Source organism: Sciurus carolinensis, chromosome 1 (genome assembly GCF_902686445.1).
Source record: "Sciurus carolinensis chromosome 1, mSciCar1.2, whole genome shotgun sequence".
In the NCBI taxonomy this organism is placed as follows: Eukaryota; Metazoa; Chordata; class Mammalia; order Rodentia; family Sciuridae; genus Sciurus; species Sciurus carolinensis.
The window spans coordinates 157,748,900-157,765,800 of NC_062213.1; the positions used below are offsets into that span (position 1 = coordinate 157,748,900).

Below are 16,901 nucleotides of genomic sequence, written 5' to 3' on the forward strand. Positions count from 1 at the left end.
AAAAATAAAAACAAAACCCCCAGGAAACAGGCTTATAAGCCTGAATGACGTCAAAACTAGGAATTAAACCAAAGTTTTGATGCATCTAAAATTTTAAATTTATCAATGCTAGTATTGCCCTCTAGATTCATATATGGAAAAGAAAAGTACTATTTTTTATTTTAAGAGTATAAACAAATGTATTGTTGCCTAATGTGGCCTGAAACTGAAACTCTTAAATTCTATATTTTAAATATATATTTATATTATAGAACTCAAGAAGGAATGCTTAGTTTTTGTTACTCCTCTGGTTTATTATCTTATTAAACTTTTATGCTTATGTTATTAATAATGATGATGACAGTTAATAACATAACATATATAGTTCTTTGTATGAGCCAGCAACAGTTCAAAGTGTTTTACAAATATTAACCCACGTACCACTTATAAAAAGATCAGAATTCCAAGTTCTTCTATAGACACATTCTCCTTATTCTAAGTCTTTATTCCTTTTGGACAGAGTTTTGCTATATAAAAGGGACTTTAGCAACTCAAATAGTCATCTCCAATTAAAAAGTATATTTTTAATTACTAATTTTTTCCCGCATATAATATGCTCAAAACTCTCATGTCTCTGAATTATTTAGCTGTTTACAGTAACTAAAATTCAGGCAAGAATAGAACTTGAATAAACTAGCAGAAACATACTGCTGCACCTAGGATTCATTCATATGCTGCTGAAATTCAAGGATTTCAGTGAACAATTCAAAAGTCATGTGTCAGGGAAAAAGTTCAAAGGGTGAAATATTATAAACACTTAAACCTACTGGCAAAACTTTAAATATGCTTTACCTCTGTCAACTCCAGAGCTTTATTGTAGCCCATTGAATGTAGAGTTATCCAAAGATCACGAGGATCTCCTTCTTGATCAACGGCCTCCATTAGATTCAAATCCATAAATCCTTGTTTTGTTAGTTCATTCTTCTTTGTATCAAAATTCTCTGTTAAAACCAAAAATATTTTTCTTATACAATTTGAAAATTCATATATTTAATATGGCTACATTATTCTTCATTAATGCTTATCTTAAAGGTGATCTTAGGAATCTGTAAGCTATCTAAGTGGAAAAAGAGTGTTTGAAAACATGCTTGAGAGCTACCCTCTAACTTCCTATGACTCAGCATAGATACTATCATGGAATATAATTTTTTTCAAAAAATCCTGAAATTATAAATAGTACAAATGCATTCTAATTTAGAAGAAATTTGAACTTTTCTGGATAAATTCCAAATTGCCTATTCATTTACAGTTCCTATTGATATTCAAAAATCAAAATGTTTCATGTAGATTTTCCCCTTAAGCCCAGGATAACTTGAATAAATTTGATATAATATCCCTCAAACTACTGAGGTTTCAAAAAGGGATACGTGAATAGTGCCAGATTTAAGGAAATTACTATATTCCTAATTCACTTAATTTTAACTGAATTGTCCTTTGGCCATTGAAAGACTATTGGGTAATGGGGAACTAATTTTCCCAGGCAAGTCTTAGTATGCCATTTTAACATTATTTCTTAGAAAATTAAATTTACCTAGAAGTACCTAGATATGAATAATTCCTGAATTTGTCTATAATATGTCTATGTTGTATTTATCCTGAAATGTGTCTTTGGATAATAAATAGTCATTTATTGATTTTATTTTGGTGACTGTCCTATGATAAGGAAGATTTAATTTTCAACTCCCATCTGTGATATACTCAAGGGAAATAGGTTTTCTTATTTGATATAATACCTCTTTGTATGCATTATTGTAAGTGGAGACACACCTGTCTAAAACTGGTTGACTGTTTAATAGTTAAAAATGTTTAGAGGTAAAAGTGACTCATGTTTCCAAGGAAAAAAATATGTCATTAAATCATGGCAAGAAATGGTAGCTACTAAAATGAGTGTTGGAGCTAGTATGTAGTAACATAAAATAAAAAAAAACTATATGTAATACAAAGAAATTATTACTTTAAAGAAAAGTGTGTCTTGATACTGTAGAGACTTGCAATAACTAATCAACTTTTGAAATTGCAAATTGTCCATCCTTAATAATGTTTAAAAGGTTTATAAACATCTGACTCCAAAATTTACTATAAAGCTACAGTAATTAAGACAGTGGGGTACTGGTGGAAGAAAGAACTGACAAATACCTCAATGGAACAGAACAAAGAAACTAAAATACACCCATACAACTAATATTTTACAAAGGAGCAAAGACAATTTAATGGAGAAAAGAAAGTCTTTTCAACAGCGGTACTGCAACAATTGGACATCCACATACAAAAATAAATAAATCTAGACATAGACCTTATATGTTTCACAAAAAATTAACTCTAAATGGCTCACAGACTTAAATGTAAAACACAAAACCCAATCTTGGGTTTGCTGATGAGATTTTAGGTACATCAAAAGCATAATCCATGAAAGAAAAAAAATTCTTAAGTGGGACTTCATTAAAATGAAGTCTGCTATTAATATAGTCAAAATGGCTATTCTACCAAAAGCAATATACACACATTCAACTCAGTCCCCATTAAATTACCAATGACACTCTTCATAGAACTAGAAAAAAACAGTCTTAAAATTCATTTGGAGGAATAAGATACCCAAAAAGCGAAAGCAATTTTGAACAAGAAAACTGATGCAGAAGACATCATAATACCTGATCTCAAATTATACTACAGAGCTATAGTAGTAAAAACAGCATGGTATTTATATCAAAATAAATATGAAGGCCAATGGAATAGAAGACCCAAGGACAAATGGAAATTTTTACAGTAATTTGATACTTGACAAAGGTACCAAAAATATAAAGACAACCTTTTTAATAAATGGTACTGGGGAAACTAGATATCCATATGTAGAAGAATTAATTTAAATCCCTTTCACCCTGCACAAGTCAAACCAAAATGGATCAAAGACTTAAAAATTAGATCAGAAACCTTGCAACTGCTGTAAGATCAACATTCTTATCATATAGGTGCAGGCACAGATTTCCTCAATAAGACTCCTAAAGCTCAAGAAGTAAAACCAAGAATCAATAGGTTGGATGCCATTAAATTAGAAAGCTTCTGCACAGCAAAGGAAACAATCAAGAGTGTGATGTGAGAGCCTATGCAATGGGAGAATTTTGCCAGCTATTCCTCTGACAGGGGATAATATAAATAGAATATAAATCACTCAAAATAATGCCAAAGAAGCAAACAGCCCAATCAATAAATGAGCAAATAACTAAACAGAAACTCCTCAAAGGAGAAACACAAATGGCCAAGAAATATAAAAAAATGTTCAGCATCTCTAGCAATTAGGGAAATGCAAATCAAAACTACACTAAGATTTCATCTCACTCCAGTCAGAATGGTAATTATCAAGAACATGAATAATAATAAATATTAGTGAGGATGTGGTAAAGGTACATTCTTACACTATTGGTGGTCTGCAAATTAGTACAACCACTCTGGAAAGCAGTGTGGAGATTCCTCAAAAAACTAGGAATGGAACCATCATATGACCCAGCTATCCCACTCCTCAGTACTTATCCAAAAGATCTCAAATCAGCATATTAAAGCCATGCAGCACAATTCACAATGGTCAAATTATGGAATCAACCCAGATGCCCTTAAGTAGACGAATGGATTAAGAAAATGTGCCATATGTACAAAATGGAGAGTTTAACTCAGTCACAAAGAATGAAATAATGGCATTTTTTGGTAAATAGACAGGAATGGAGAAAATCATGCTAAGTGAAATAAGCCAGACTCAGAAAATCAAGGGTCAAATGTTTTCTCTCATATGTGGAAGTTAGAGCAAAACAAAGAAGGTGGTTGGGGAGGGAATTTGATACCATAAAGATACAGGGAAGATCAGTGCAGTGTAAGAAGGAGAATGAGAGAGGGAGAGAGGAAGGGAAAGGGGAAGATAAATGGAATGAATTTAACAAAATCATGTTATATTCATTTATAAAGGTACCAAAGGAAATTTCACCTTTATTTATATGTAGAATAAAGGAAGTTTAATAAAAGAGAGAGAATAGGGGGAGGAAAGAGGGAAGGGAAAAGGTGGGGAAAGAGATAGAAATCAAATTCCTTACATATATGATTTTGTCAAAATGAAACCAATTACTATGTATAATTATGAGGCTCTAATAAAAAAAATAAAGTTTGCTGTGTGAAAGACACTGTTAAAAGAATGAAAATACAAAGCACTGACGAGGAGAAAACATTTGCCAAACACACATCCACATAAAGTACCTGTATTCAAAATATACAAAGAACTCTTAAAATTCAACAATAAGAAGGGGCTGGGGTTGTAGCTCAGTGGCAGAGTGCTTGCCTAGCACATGTGAGACATGTGGGTTTGATACTCAGTACCACATAAAAATAAACAAAATAAAGGCATGCTGTCTATTTACAACTACAATTTTTTTTTAAATTCAACAATAAGAAAACAAACATCCCAATTAAACAATGGACAAAAGATCTGGACAGATACCTCACCAAAGAAGATACATAGATGGCAAATAAATAAACAAAAAGAATGCTCAACATCATATCTTATTAGGGAACTATAATCTAAAATAACAATAAGTTATAACTTATCTTTGAATAAACAAAATAAAAAAACTAACAATAATGAATACTGATAATAAGGTGATATGACAGGAATTTTAATTTATTTTTGCTGGAAATGTAAAACTAATATCAGACACTTTGTAAGACAGTTTGGCAGTTCTTTCAAAGTCAAACCTAGTCTCATCACATAATTTAGCAATCATTGAATTAAAATGAGTTGAAAACCTCTCTGCACAAAAGCCTTCACACACATTTTGTAGCAGTTGTATTCATAATTGCCAAAAACTGGAAGCCACCAAGATATCCTTCTATAGACAAGAGGATAAATACAAATAGTGGTACAATTATACAATAGAATATTATTTAGAAAAAAGAGAAATGAGCTATGAAGCTATAAAAGACATGAAGGAACTTTAAATGCACATTGCTAAGTGAAAGAAGTCGCTCTGAAAAGTCTACATATTGTGTCGATCCAACTATGCGATACTCTGGAAGAGGCAAATTATATGGTTACCAGAGGTATGGCGGGCAAATAAATAGATGGAGCTCAGGGAAATTTTAGGGCAGTAAAACTATCCTGAAGGATACTGTAATGACAGATACATGACATATTTGTAAATATCCACACAAAAGTGAACCCTATTATAAACTATGGACTTTTAGTTAATAATAATATATCCATATTGGCTCATTAATTGTAACAATTGTACCATACTAATTGGAGATGTTATAATAAGGGAAACTTGGTGGGGATGGATAGGGGATAGATATATGGGAGAGCTCTTTATTTCCTACTCAGTTTTTTTCTGTAGATCAAAAATTGCTCTAACAAAATAGACATTAATATTAATAAACAAAATAAAAATGAAGTCACCTTTAAGTCTAAAAAAAGTTAATGAAGATGATCTTAGTTTGGCATGTTGGTGCATGCCTGTATCTCAGTTATTCAGGAGGGTAAAGCAGTCTGATCCCAAGTTTTAGGTCAGTCTGAACAACAAAGTGAGATCCCATCTCAAAAAAAAAAAGATTATCTTACAGCTAAGTGATACAATTTTATTATCAAGGGAAAGAATGAATAAAATTAATATTACATGATGATGAAGGTAAACATTTCAGAAACTAAAAAGCTCACATTACTTTGCAGTATTATTTATGTCAGTGAAGGAGCTATTCCCCCCAAATCTTTTCCCCCCTTTGTACTGGGGATTGAACCCATGCATGAGCCTCATGCATGCTAGGCAAATGCTCTGTCACTAAGCTATATCCCCAGATCTCCCAAAATCATTTTAAGTCAATCAGTTTTGGAACTTTTTGATAGCATGAAGTTTAAGGTACTAGAGTCTGACTCCTTGGGTATGAAACCCAGCTGTGAAACCTTCTTGCTACATGACTTTGGCCAAGCTGTTCAGCCTCTGTGATTCTATTTCCTTATTTGTAATATGAGAATATGAGAATAATAATAGCCCTACCTCACAGAATTGATACATAGAATTGTTTCAATCAGAATCTGGTACATGAAAAGTTCTCAAAAAATATAAATTATCAACTCTGTCAATTTAATTATTTGACCAGAATGTTACTTATCAATAATTTCACCATAATAAAAACCTAATTATAATTCACTCTTATGGAATGTGCTCTAGTGCCAATGAATTGAGATTATATCATTAAAGTTATAAGATAATTATATCTTATAGATAACACTCTATTGCATATATTATCAATCTTAGTCAAAATTTACTATTATAAATCAACATACACATTTGTTATTATTGGTTGTAATTAACTTTTTTTTAGTTAAATACTTTTTAGTTGTTGATGGACCTTTATTTTATTTATTTGTTTATATGTGGTACTGAGAATCAAACCCAGTGCCTCACACATGCTAGGCAAGTGCTCCACCACTAAACCACAACTTCAGCCTGCTACCTTGGTTATTTTTAACTAAAAATTTGTACTAAAAATTTTAGATTAATGAGATAATATTTCTACCCTACTTGCTGTTTAGATAAACAGATTTATCAGACTCCCACTTGACTTACTGGCTCACCAAGCTTTGACCATTTTGAGAAGAATATATTACTATCCCAGAGACAGCATATGTGAGTTAATCTCTCTACTGACTGCATTCTGGCCTCCTCATACTTCTTGTTCTGTAATCTATAGTTGGATATGGCTTTGTTTTTCCCCTTTGACCTTGAGTTACTCAGGTCCTACCCTCATCCCAGACTACTCCTTAGGGGCAACTGTCTCATTTTCAGTTATGTTGTCTGTCCATTTTAGCACTTGGGGCTTCAATATTTCCATAGATGGACCTTCTTAATTCAACTCAAACACAAAAAATATTAAGGAATTCTTAAAATGTATAAACAACTTCAAGGACCTCTTAATTTTTTAAACTCCAGTTTATTAACTCTCTGCTGCCCTCTCCTGGGCACAGTGTGTGGTTCAGTGGTATCAAGAAATTAGGACAGTTTTTTCTTTCAAGCTTCAGCATAGGCCGTAAACTGAAAATACAATTAAGTAATACACATGTTCTTTTTTTTTTTTAATATTAAATACCTTTATTTAAAGTTTCTGGAATATGAGTTATTTGTAAACTGGCAAACAGGCTATTTAAAAAAAAATCCATTGTTGGACAAGTAAATTGATTACTAGGAATGAGTTTGTTCTAGTAATAGAGTGGGCTCCACGCATCTTTGCAGATCATCACATGCCCTTCCCCATTGCCATCTAACATTTATATATTTTAGTCATCTAGTACCATCGTGTCCTTTAAAACCCCCTTTTATATACTTCATCATGGTACATACATCAGAAACACCTAACATGCTGACATATGCTCCCTTTGTGGGAAACTAGGTTTAATGTAATTAAATACTGTTAAAGAGTGTATATTTTTAACAGCTCTTTTGTGGCCCTTTTCCCCCACAAACTGGCACGATCTCTTTAAATGTTTTTACTGTTATACAGGAACACCACATCTCAAGGGATCTCACTAGTTACACAGTCACAAGTTACAAATGTGAAGTTCTTTGTTCAGAGTTACTCAGGTGACAAGTCCCCACCTAACCCATTTTTTCATCTGTAAAATGGGAGAATAGTACCTACCTCAGTTGAGAAAAGTAAGTGAAAGGGGTACATGAAGCACATGCCACATTGTCCTGTCACAGTACTACTGCTCTTAACTCCTGTGGCAGGGCACAGATACAGTTATTACATGTAAAAATATTTTTCTTCCTTAGAGGCATTTTCCTAACTGTAGAGTAATCAGTGTTGCCAGTTAATTCGTTGAAATACCAGCATTAGAGCATCCCAGCTTCAATGGCTTGACTTGTTTTTGACCTGCGCTTATAACCGAGGTCGCTGCATCTTTGAGACGTCAGGGACAACGTCCCGGGGCCCAAGGTCAGCCCGGGTCGGGGTTCTTTCTGCAGCGGTAAAGGCCCTGCCCCGTGACCCCGCTATAAAGTAGCTGCGGATCAGCCGATCAACTCCTTGGGACAGAAAGCCACATGTTCTTTTAACTTGAGTATTACACCACCAGTTTAAGAAAAATAAACCTTTAAGTTTTATAATTTACATAAAATGCTACTATTTTTAAACCATCCTAAATGCTATCATAATATTCCATGGATAAATTTGGCTTCTTACTTCTTAGGAATAAAAGAAAGTTATCTATTTTTCTATACATTATTAAGAAAAAGAGAAGTGCCTACCTCTGCAGATAGCCCAAGCATCTTCATCACATTTCTCACCACTTGTTCTCAATTCAAAAAAATTGTATTCTTCAAGACTAAGAAGGCCATTTCCATCTAAATCAATTACTTCAAATATGTCTGATAAAGTTGAACTAAAATTATAAAAACAGAAAATTATTTCTTGTCTTTAAGACAACTAGACTAAAGAAGGTTTCTGTAAGGAAAATTTTCAAAGGAAGTAACTTTTGTGAACTATACTGTATCCGAGTGCATTTTGGGCTCAGTCTAGTAATAAATGATATAAACAAACTTCTAAAGCAATCATATTATCTCAGTGCAGAGTAGAAACTCAATGAATAGTTGTAAGGCCCTTCTTTTTTCTCCCTTTCCTTTCTCTGCCAGTGGGCAAATCTTATCATGTACACCTCGGGTGTAGGAGAACTACTTAAGTTTTGGATTCCATATTTGACAGTTATCAAAATCAAGAATTCAATTATCAGTATCTATTTCTAAAGGCAGTGTCTAGTAGGAGTGATATTAGTAGATGTGTGACTAAGGCTGACTTGCAAAGAGTTTGGAACCCAGAAATTAATGATAATCCCAGACTTTTGAATTAATGGTCACTTTCAGATGCCTAGTTAAATGAGTTCTTTTAAAAATATAAATCTATGGATCAAAACACACTCACACACACACACACACACACACACACTGTAGAATGATTAAATCAAACTAAATAATATATCCATTATTTCACATACTTATTCTTTGTGGTGAGAATATTTAAAACTTACTGTTTTAACAATTTTCATGTTTATAGTACATTGCTGTAAACTACAGTTACCAGTTATGCAACAGATATCCTGAACTTATTCCTCCTGCTTAAATGAATTTTGTATTCTTCAACCAACATCTCCCCAATCCTACTACACCCAGACCCTGGTAACTATCTTTGCTTATTTGAGTTTGACTTTTTTTTAGATTCTATATATAAGTGAGATCATGAGGTATCTGTGAACCTGCTTTATTTCTCTTAGCATAATAACTTCCAGGTTCATCCACACTGTCACAAGAATTGAGTTACTGAATTAAAATATGAGGATGGGGTGGGAACTGAACAAAGTAAAGGGGAAAGACAGGCTACTGATATGTATCTGGTCTAGATGCTAGAGTTCAAATCTTTTTTTTTTTTTAAACTATACTGGGAATTGAACCCAGGGGTGCTCCACCATTGAGTTACATACCCAGCCCTTTTTATTTTATTTTTGAGACAGTGTCTTGCTAAATTGCCCAGGCTGGCCTTGAACTTCAATCTGCTTCAATCCTCCTGCCTCGACCTCCTGAGTCACTGGGATTATAGGCATGTGCCACTGAGGACAGCTGCTATAGTTTAAACTTTAAAAAACAAAACTTACCTAAATTCCTTTGTAAGAAATAATTCTCCTGTTTCATCTTTATACACAAGTCGGGCTTCTTCTGTTATTGTTTTTATTTCTTTCTTTAGCCTACAGCCAGTTGTGGAAGGAATTAACCAGTAAATTCCAGGTCCTAATTCACCAGTCCATCCAAATACCTTTTCTCAAAAGAATTAAATAAAACAACATGAGTATAAATGACTTTTCATTTTCTTCTGAAAGGGAAGCATTAGAAATTATTTTTAAAATCGATATTCACCAACTCTATTATAGTTCTACCGACTTTTCACAGGCTTCAAGTTATTTTTCTTAATAGTAACCCCAGTACAAGACCATTAGATTTAGTTCTTTATATATTTTAAAAACTGCCTAAAACTATATAATAGGTAAGAAGTTATATGTCTTCTAAATCTTTCCCAGTATTCTTCAAATATGTTTATGATGAAAATTCTTTGAAGGTCAAAGAGACTAATTTTTTTAAGCAAATACTAAGCTCCTTTGAGAAGAGTAAAAATTTCCAGGTATGGTTTCCTGCCAGGATTGAAATATAAATATATGATTTGTAAATCAGATTCCAATGACACAAACTAAACATTTTAAAAATTTTAAATAGTTCATTATTTGTATGAATTAAAAATTTTTATAAAAGACCAATTACGTAGACTGGCATTTTACTACTCATGTAACATGAACTATAAAAGTAGATGCAGAATCCTAAATAATCCTGCCTTATATGAAATTATATTTCCTATCAAATACTGGATATTTATAATGTAGTGTCAGGACATTTGTATAAGAAAACATTTTAGTTTCCTATAAAAGAAAGCAAATAGTATTTCTCTTCATGCCGCCTAGGAGCTTTCTGAAGCCTAAACATTTCATATAAAATTAGGTTCATCTGTCAAATATATTAAACCTATATATTTTCTAATTGCATATAATAGCTAAACACAATTATTTGCCCTTTAATATGAACTAGCCCAAAGGAATTATGTCAGGGATTGTGTCCAAAAATTCATTTCAAAACCCAGGTATAGTATAGTTCATCCTGGAGAGTCACATTCAAAATACAGTTTTATTTCTGCCCTGACTTGTGAGAGGAACCATAATCCTAAGGTCACCATGTCCTACTTTGATACTACATGCAATCCAATATAGCTGAAGGTCATTTTGAAGACTAAACATTTACCAATCCATCTTTGGAAACCATAATCTTTTAGATTGTCCAGATGTGGACTTATATCCAGGAGTTTAAAAAACAGATTTTGCTGCTTACTAATATATGTTATTCCATGATTCTTCAAATACAATTTTCAAATGTCACTATGGATGGCAAATAGAAAGTTTTTCATGGGTACAAAACTCTTCTTAAGTAATTGAACTAAAAAAGATTAAAAAGTCCTTTGTAAATGACATACTACCAATAAACAGAAGTCTATATAGTAAAGAGGTAAATAGAAACTCATTCAAACTTTATTATGGCCTTGCTAGCTACTAGCTTTTTTTTTTTACACATACAATCTCATAAGAAAGTAATTTTATCCAAAATGAAATGGGAAAAGCTATTGTTTTAGGCAATGCTTTATCTTGAACTTAACTTTGTAGTCAGTTCTGAAGAAGAGTCAAAACATTAACTTCTGCCATTTTATTTGTTTCTTGCCTATAACTATTCTTGTCTGTTAGGAAGCCTACAATAAAGACTTTTATACAACATTCCATCAGGGGAATGTTTGTCTGTCGTTGGGCCTATATAAAGAATAAATATGATATTGCAGTAAGCCCTTGAATAGTATTATTTCTATTGTTGTGTAGCAGATGTATTTTGTAGACCTCATAAAATAAATAGTCACATTTATGTATCTACTTCACATATTTGGCCTTTGAGTAAATATATAATTAGAAAAGATCAGAACAACCCCAAGGGTATTATATGAAAACATTTAAAAGCATTTCTTCACATCATTCTATTTTTGAGTCTATAATATAAACTCTATGATTCAAGCCTAAGGATAGTAATCCTTAAGTTTTTCTGTTTTGCAGTAGTAGTATAAGTAAGACAAACATTTAGAGTAACTTTTCCAAATTTTGGAATTGCTTGTATTTAGGGGAAAAAAATCTACTGGCGTCAATCTTTTTTATTAAGCATAACAAAAAAAAAAACAAAAAAAAGTGGGGCATCAGAGCATTTAGAAAAAAGAAAAATGTGATTTCAAACAACTTAAAAGTTATGGAGTCAAGGCTGCTAATCAATCCTCAATTTTTAATAAATCTGTGCAAACAAGAAAATGTCCTTTACAATTAATAAGATATATATAATATCTATAGTGTTTAAGTACTACATATAACTTAATTGGGAGAATATAACATTTTAAAAAATAAATACAGAAAAATGATTATTTTCCCCAAACGAGTTCATACTATATTTGAAAATTAAACATTAGAAAATAAATATGTATACTTCTCTATTTCGTAGTTCAGTAAAACACACGAGCTGTAGATTTGCTTGACTTTCATTTTCCTTAAGAATATATAAGGCAGTATCAACTGATGACCAAGGGGATAGTTTTCCTACAAACAAAAATACCCAAACACATTAAAATAAGCAAATCTTTGCTTTTTTTGTATTTAAAAAAAAACTGGTAGTTTATTTCCCCCTTGGATTTTTTTAAAAGAAACACACATTCCATTTTATATGTAAACATCTTAATATTTGCAGTAAGTCATATACTACATATAGTGTCCTATGAAAATATTCTCTATATATTCACTTTCTAAAAATCCTAACTTTTCTTGAACTCCCCAAAGCCCAGGTTGCAGAGTAATCGAGGTACCTGAAATCAAGGAAAAGCAGATCTTTTCTGGAAGAAATGGGATTAGCACTAGCTTACCTGTGCTAGGTCCCAGGAGGAAGCATCTATGTGCTCACAACCCCAAAATTAAAATCTCCATCTAGAATCTTTCCTTTAAATGTTAGTTCCATATAACCAAATGCCTATTTGACATTTCCACCAAATTTCTGTTTCCAAAAATGGACTCCTGACCTTTTTCAATCCCTTAAAAAAACTACCAATCTATCCTTGTCTCTATATCAGAAGGAATGATAACTCATTCTTCCAATTACTCAATCCAAAAATCTTGGAATCATCTTTAAAGTCTTTTCTCACATATCAAAACTAGTCCTCAGGACATACTCTAGTTCTACTTTCAAAATATGTCTAGAATCTCTACTATCCCCTCTCCTGCCTACACCTTGGTTCAAAGCATTGCCAGTCTTTTTCTTGAATTCTGCAAAAACATCCCAGCTAGACTCTTTGGTATCTCTTGATTACTCTTCAGCACTAAATATTTTTAAAAGATCAACCTGATGGCTCTTGTTAAAATGTAGGTGAGAATATGTCCTGCAGTCTACTTATGATCCTCTAGTGAAGCAGAAAACTAAAGAGTGTTGCTCGAACAAAAAGAAAAACTGGGTGAACTACAAAATTGTAACTTTTCTTGAACTCATCAGAGTTGAGGTTGGGCAACTAAACAGCCTGAAAGATGAACTTTTCCAAAGAGAGACTCTGATAGAAGAACTGGCTTATTTGTGGTGCAGAATCAAACAGAGAGATGTCAGGCATCACATTAGTGGAAGAACAAAGAGGGCAGAAGAAATAAAGGAAGATTTTCAAACAAAATGAAAGATAAGAAGTCACAAATCCAAAAATCTCTGGGAACCCCCACCAGAGGAAATGCCAAAACAATAATATCAACAACAAAACAAAACAAAAACACTTAGATATATATTCAAACTACTTGAAAAATCAATGATAAAGAGAAAACTTGACTCTAGCCACGGGGACACCACCCCTGTCAGGGGCGGGCTCTGAGGGCCCCAGAGCCGCACCCTGGCCTGATCTCTAAGATGGCGCCTGGCAGCTTGCCAGAATAAGCCGTACTTATAAGTAACTCTGATTGGCTGCTGTAAACTGATCCTTGATAGGCTAATATCTCAGAACTCTGATTGGCTGCTGTATATGAGGTGATTCTTGTAACTGCCTAGAGACTGATCCTTGATAGGCTAATATCTCAGAACTCTGATTGGCTGCTGTATATGAGGTGATTCTTGTCTCAGAACTCTGATTGGCTGCTGTATAGAGGTGATTCTTGTCTCAGAACTCTGATTGGCTTATGCTTGCTATATAACCCAGACACTTTCTCAAATAAAGGTGATTGTTCGTTGTTCGTTGTTCATTGTTCGTTGGTCTTTGTCTTTTGGGCTTTTTTGTTCGTGTGAAAAAGAAGCGTCCACGTTATCATTGCCTCCGCGGGCGGTGGGCGATGATAACCCCTACACTCATAAAGCTTAATTGTTTGCCTTCTGTGGAAGACAGTAAAAATGGCTGTCCCTCTCAGTAGTCACAGGCTTTTGCAATGTGATTTTTCAACTCCTCCATCAAGAGATCAATTCTATTTCCCAACCCTATTAATCTGAACTTGCCTGTGATGTTAGTGAGTAACAGAAAAAAGAAGTTCTGAGCCTAGACCTCAGAAGATTCTATTGTGCTTTCTGTTTTTGTTTCGTTTTTTTCTTAGATTTCCTATTACACCATAAGAACAAGGACAGGCTAGCTAACTGGAGGATGAGAAATAATCTGAGGCAGGGTTAAGCTGTCCTAAATGAGACTCTATACACAGGAAAGAACCCAGCCAAGATCAGCAAAAGCCAGCCACCAACTAACCTGTAGTTGACCACAGAGGTGTATGTCCTATAGAGAAAAGCCAAGCCTGGTTCATACTATAAGAACTGTCTACCACACCTACAGAGTAAACAAACATTTAATTGTTTTAAGTCACTGAATTTTGGGACACTTTGCTATGCAACAGTTGACAACTGAAATACCTGTTTCAAAGTCTTTGTTCATATGTCACCTTTTTAATTAATTTATTGGTACTGTTATTTATGTATTGTATTGTATTGTATTTATTTATTTATTTATTGGTACTGGAGATTGAACCCTAGGGTGCTTTACCACTAAGCTATATATCTCCAGTCCTTTTTATTTTTTATTTTGAGATAGGGCCTTACGCCAAGTTGCTTAGGGCCTCAGTGGTTTGTTGAGCCTGGCCTTGAAATTGCGATCTTCCTGTCTCAGCCTCCTGAGTCACTGAGATCATATGTTATCTTAACGAAGCACAGACTGACTCCATTTTAATAGCAATCCACTTACCATAAACATTCATTCCTTTTTCCCTCTGTGTTTTTTCCCATAGTATTTACAACTTCTAACATACCACATCATTTCCTATGTATCATGTTTGTTTATAGTTTCCCTCACTAAAATGTAAGTTAATGAGGAGTGTTATTTTTGTCTTTTTTTTGTACTCTGATATATCCTAAATACCTAAACTGATGCTTGGTGTATGTCTCTCAATAAATAATAAATAAATGAAAAAAATAATCATTCATGAGAACACAGGGACAATGCTGAATTTACAGGGCTATCTTGATTCCCCTCTGAAAAATTACTATTGTAATTATTATTTTAAAGTATCAACTACCAAACATTTTAAGTATTTGATAAGATATTCAGGGAAAACTTTCAAATTCTGTTTTAGGAGGTGGGGGAGACTTCCTCTAACAATAAAATATTTATATAAAAACATCATAAAAGAGAAGATTGACCTGGAACAATCAATATTAAAAGGATACTTGGACAAAGCACCCCTGTAGACATCTTTCACTGATTAAAAGTTACATAATAACCATTTTAGACAGTAGGAAATGATTAACTTTTTTTTTTTTTTTTTTTTTTTTTGCGGTGCTGGGGATCGAACTCAGGGCCTTGTGCTTGAGAGGCAAGCACTCTACCGACTGAGCTATCTCCCCATCCCGGAAATGATTAACTTTTAACTAGAAAAGAATATTACCATGATGTAAAGATTAATAAAGATTGCCTCAGTAACAGACATGGACTTCAAAGGTATTAAAAATTACTTATAGTTCCATATCTCAAATTATGCTCCTATAGAACTTCTCTTAGATATCTTAATTTAAAAATGATAAACAGAAAAGACTAAGATTAATTAGCATATAAAAGTTAATTCTATATCATGAAGAAATTAGGTAACATTTTATTTTAAATAAACATGCTTTAAACACAAACATACACAAAGCAACTGGTAACACAGTCAATATATAAACTAACACTATCTTTCTTGCAACATAACTATTTGTTTCTTACTTAGGCAGATTACTTTCTTCACTAACAAAGACTACTAAATACTTACATAAGTGTTTTCAGAGAGGGTACAAGTTGATATTTTAAAAAATACACATAATTTAAACTTGCCTTCAACTTGACTCAGGTTTAATGGCTTAATTGTTACATAAATCATGGACTTTTGAGCTATCTGCATCCTGTACTGATGACTAATGATTTCACCATCCTCTTCTAAGAAGAAGCAGCCTTTTGATTGTACATATTGCCAGTCCTGAAATGAAGGAAATAATTTTTCAAACAATATTCATTAGGTGTTTCCAGCATAGTTAATGAAAAGAAATCCAAGGAAGATATTTTTAAAATGTCAACTGAAGTCCTTGCCCTCCAAGAATGCGCAACATAGGAAAACAAGAGGCATGACAGAAATTAGTCATAACTGGCATGTTGTAGGTGCTCAACAAATCTATATAGTCTGACTAATGGAGGGGGACACTGTTATAAACTGAGTGGGAAACTGGTGAATTATGCCATGAAGAATCAACATCGTTTAAATAAAAAAGAAAAATACATAATGGAGAATAAATAAGAAAAACAAAGTTAATGAAAGTGGCAAAAGTACTGAAGCAAAGCAATAAATATATAGCTGTATAATAATTGTTAATAGTAGTACTGGGATCACAGTAAGAATGAAGAAGTAAGGACTACTGAAGCAAATGTATTGAAAGAAAGAGTGATATTGTATTTAAAGATAAAGTTTACAACAACCCAAGTAAATGCTTCAAGTCTAGGTAACTAGAAGAACACTGAATAAAAGTTTCATAACTACAGAATTATGCTAATAAACATAAAATATCATTTTGAATAAAGACCTTTCTATATAGGCTCCACTACTTCATAGCCTAGCCAAATCCCTTCTCCTAGTCTGAAGTAATATGTCTATAAAGAATCTCATAACTAGAATTAAGTAAAATTTGAAAGTGGCACAT

General features: G+C 33.0%; 1 protein-coding gene across 3 annotated transcripts in view; it reads right to left on the reverse strand.

The window, feature by feature from the left end:
• The window catches only part of Efcab7 (EF-hand calcium binding domain 7), a 51,756-nt gene that overhangs the window by 18,779 nt on the left and 16,076 nt on the right, over window positions 1-16,901 (reverse strand). For all 3 annotated transcript variants that reach the window (XM_047566256.1, XM_047566246.1, XM_047566237.1), the window contains exons 8-12: window positions 16,045-16,186; window positions 12,171-12,280; window positions 9,713-9,870; window positions 8,316-8,449; window positions 832-980 (exon numbers count right to left, since the gene is read on the reverse strand). In XM_047566256.1, the coding sequence (XP_047422212.1) occupies window positions 832-980; window positions 8,316-8,449; window positions 9,713-9,870; window positions 12,171-12,280; window positions 16,045-16,186 (693 nt within the window). The remainder of the gene's footprint in view (window positions 1-831; window positions 981-8,315; window positions 8,450-9,712; window positions 9,871-12,170; window positions 12,281-16,044; window positions 16,187-16,901) is intronic.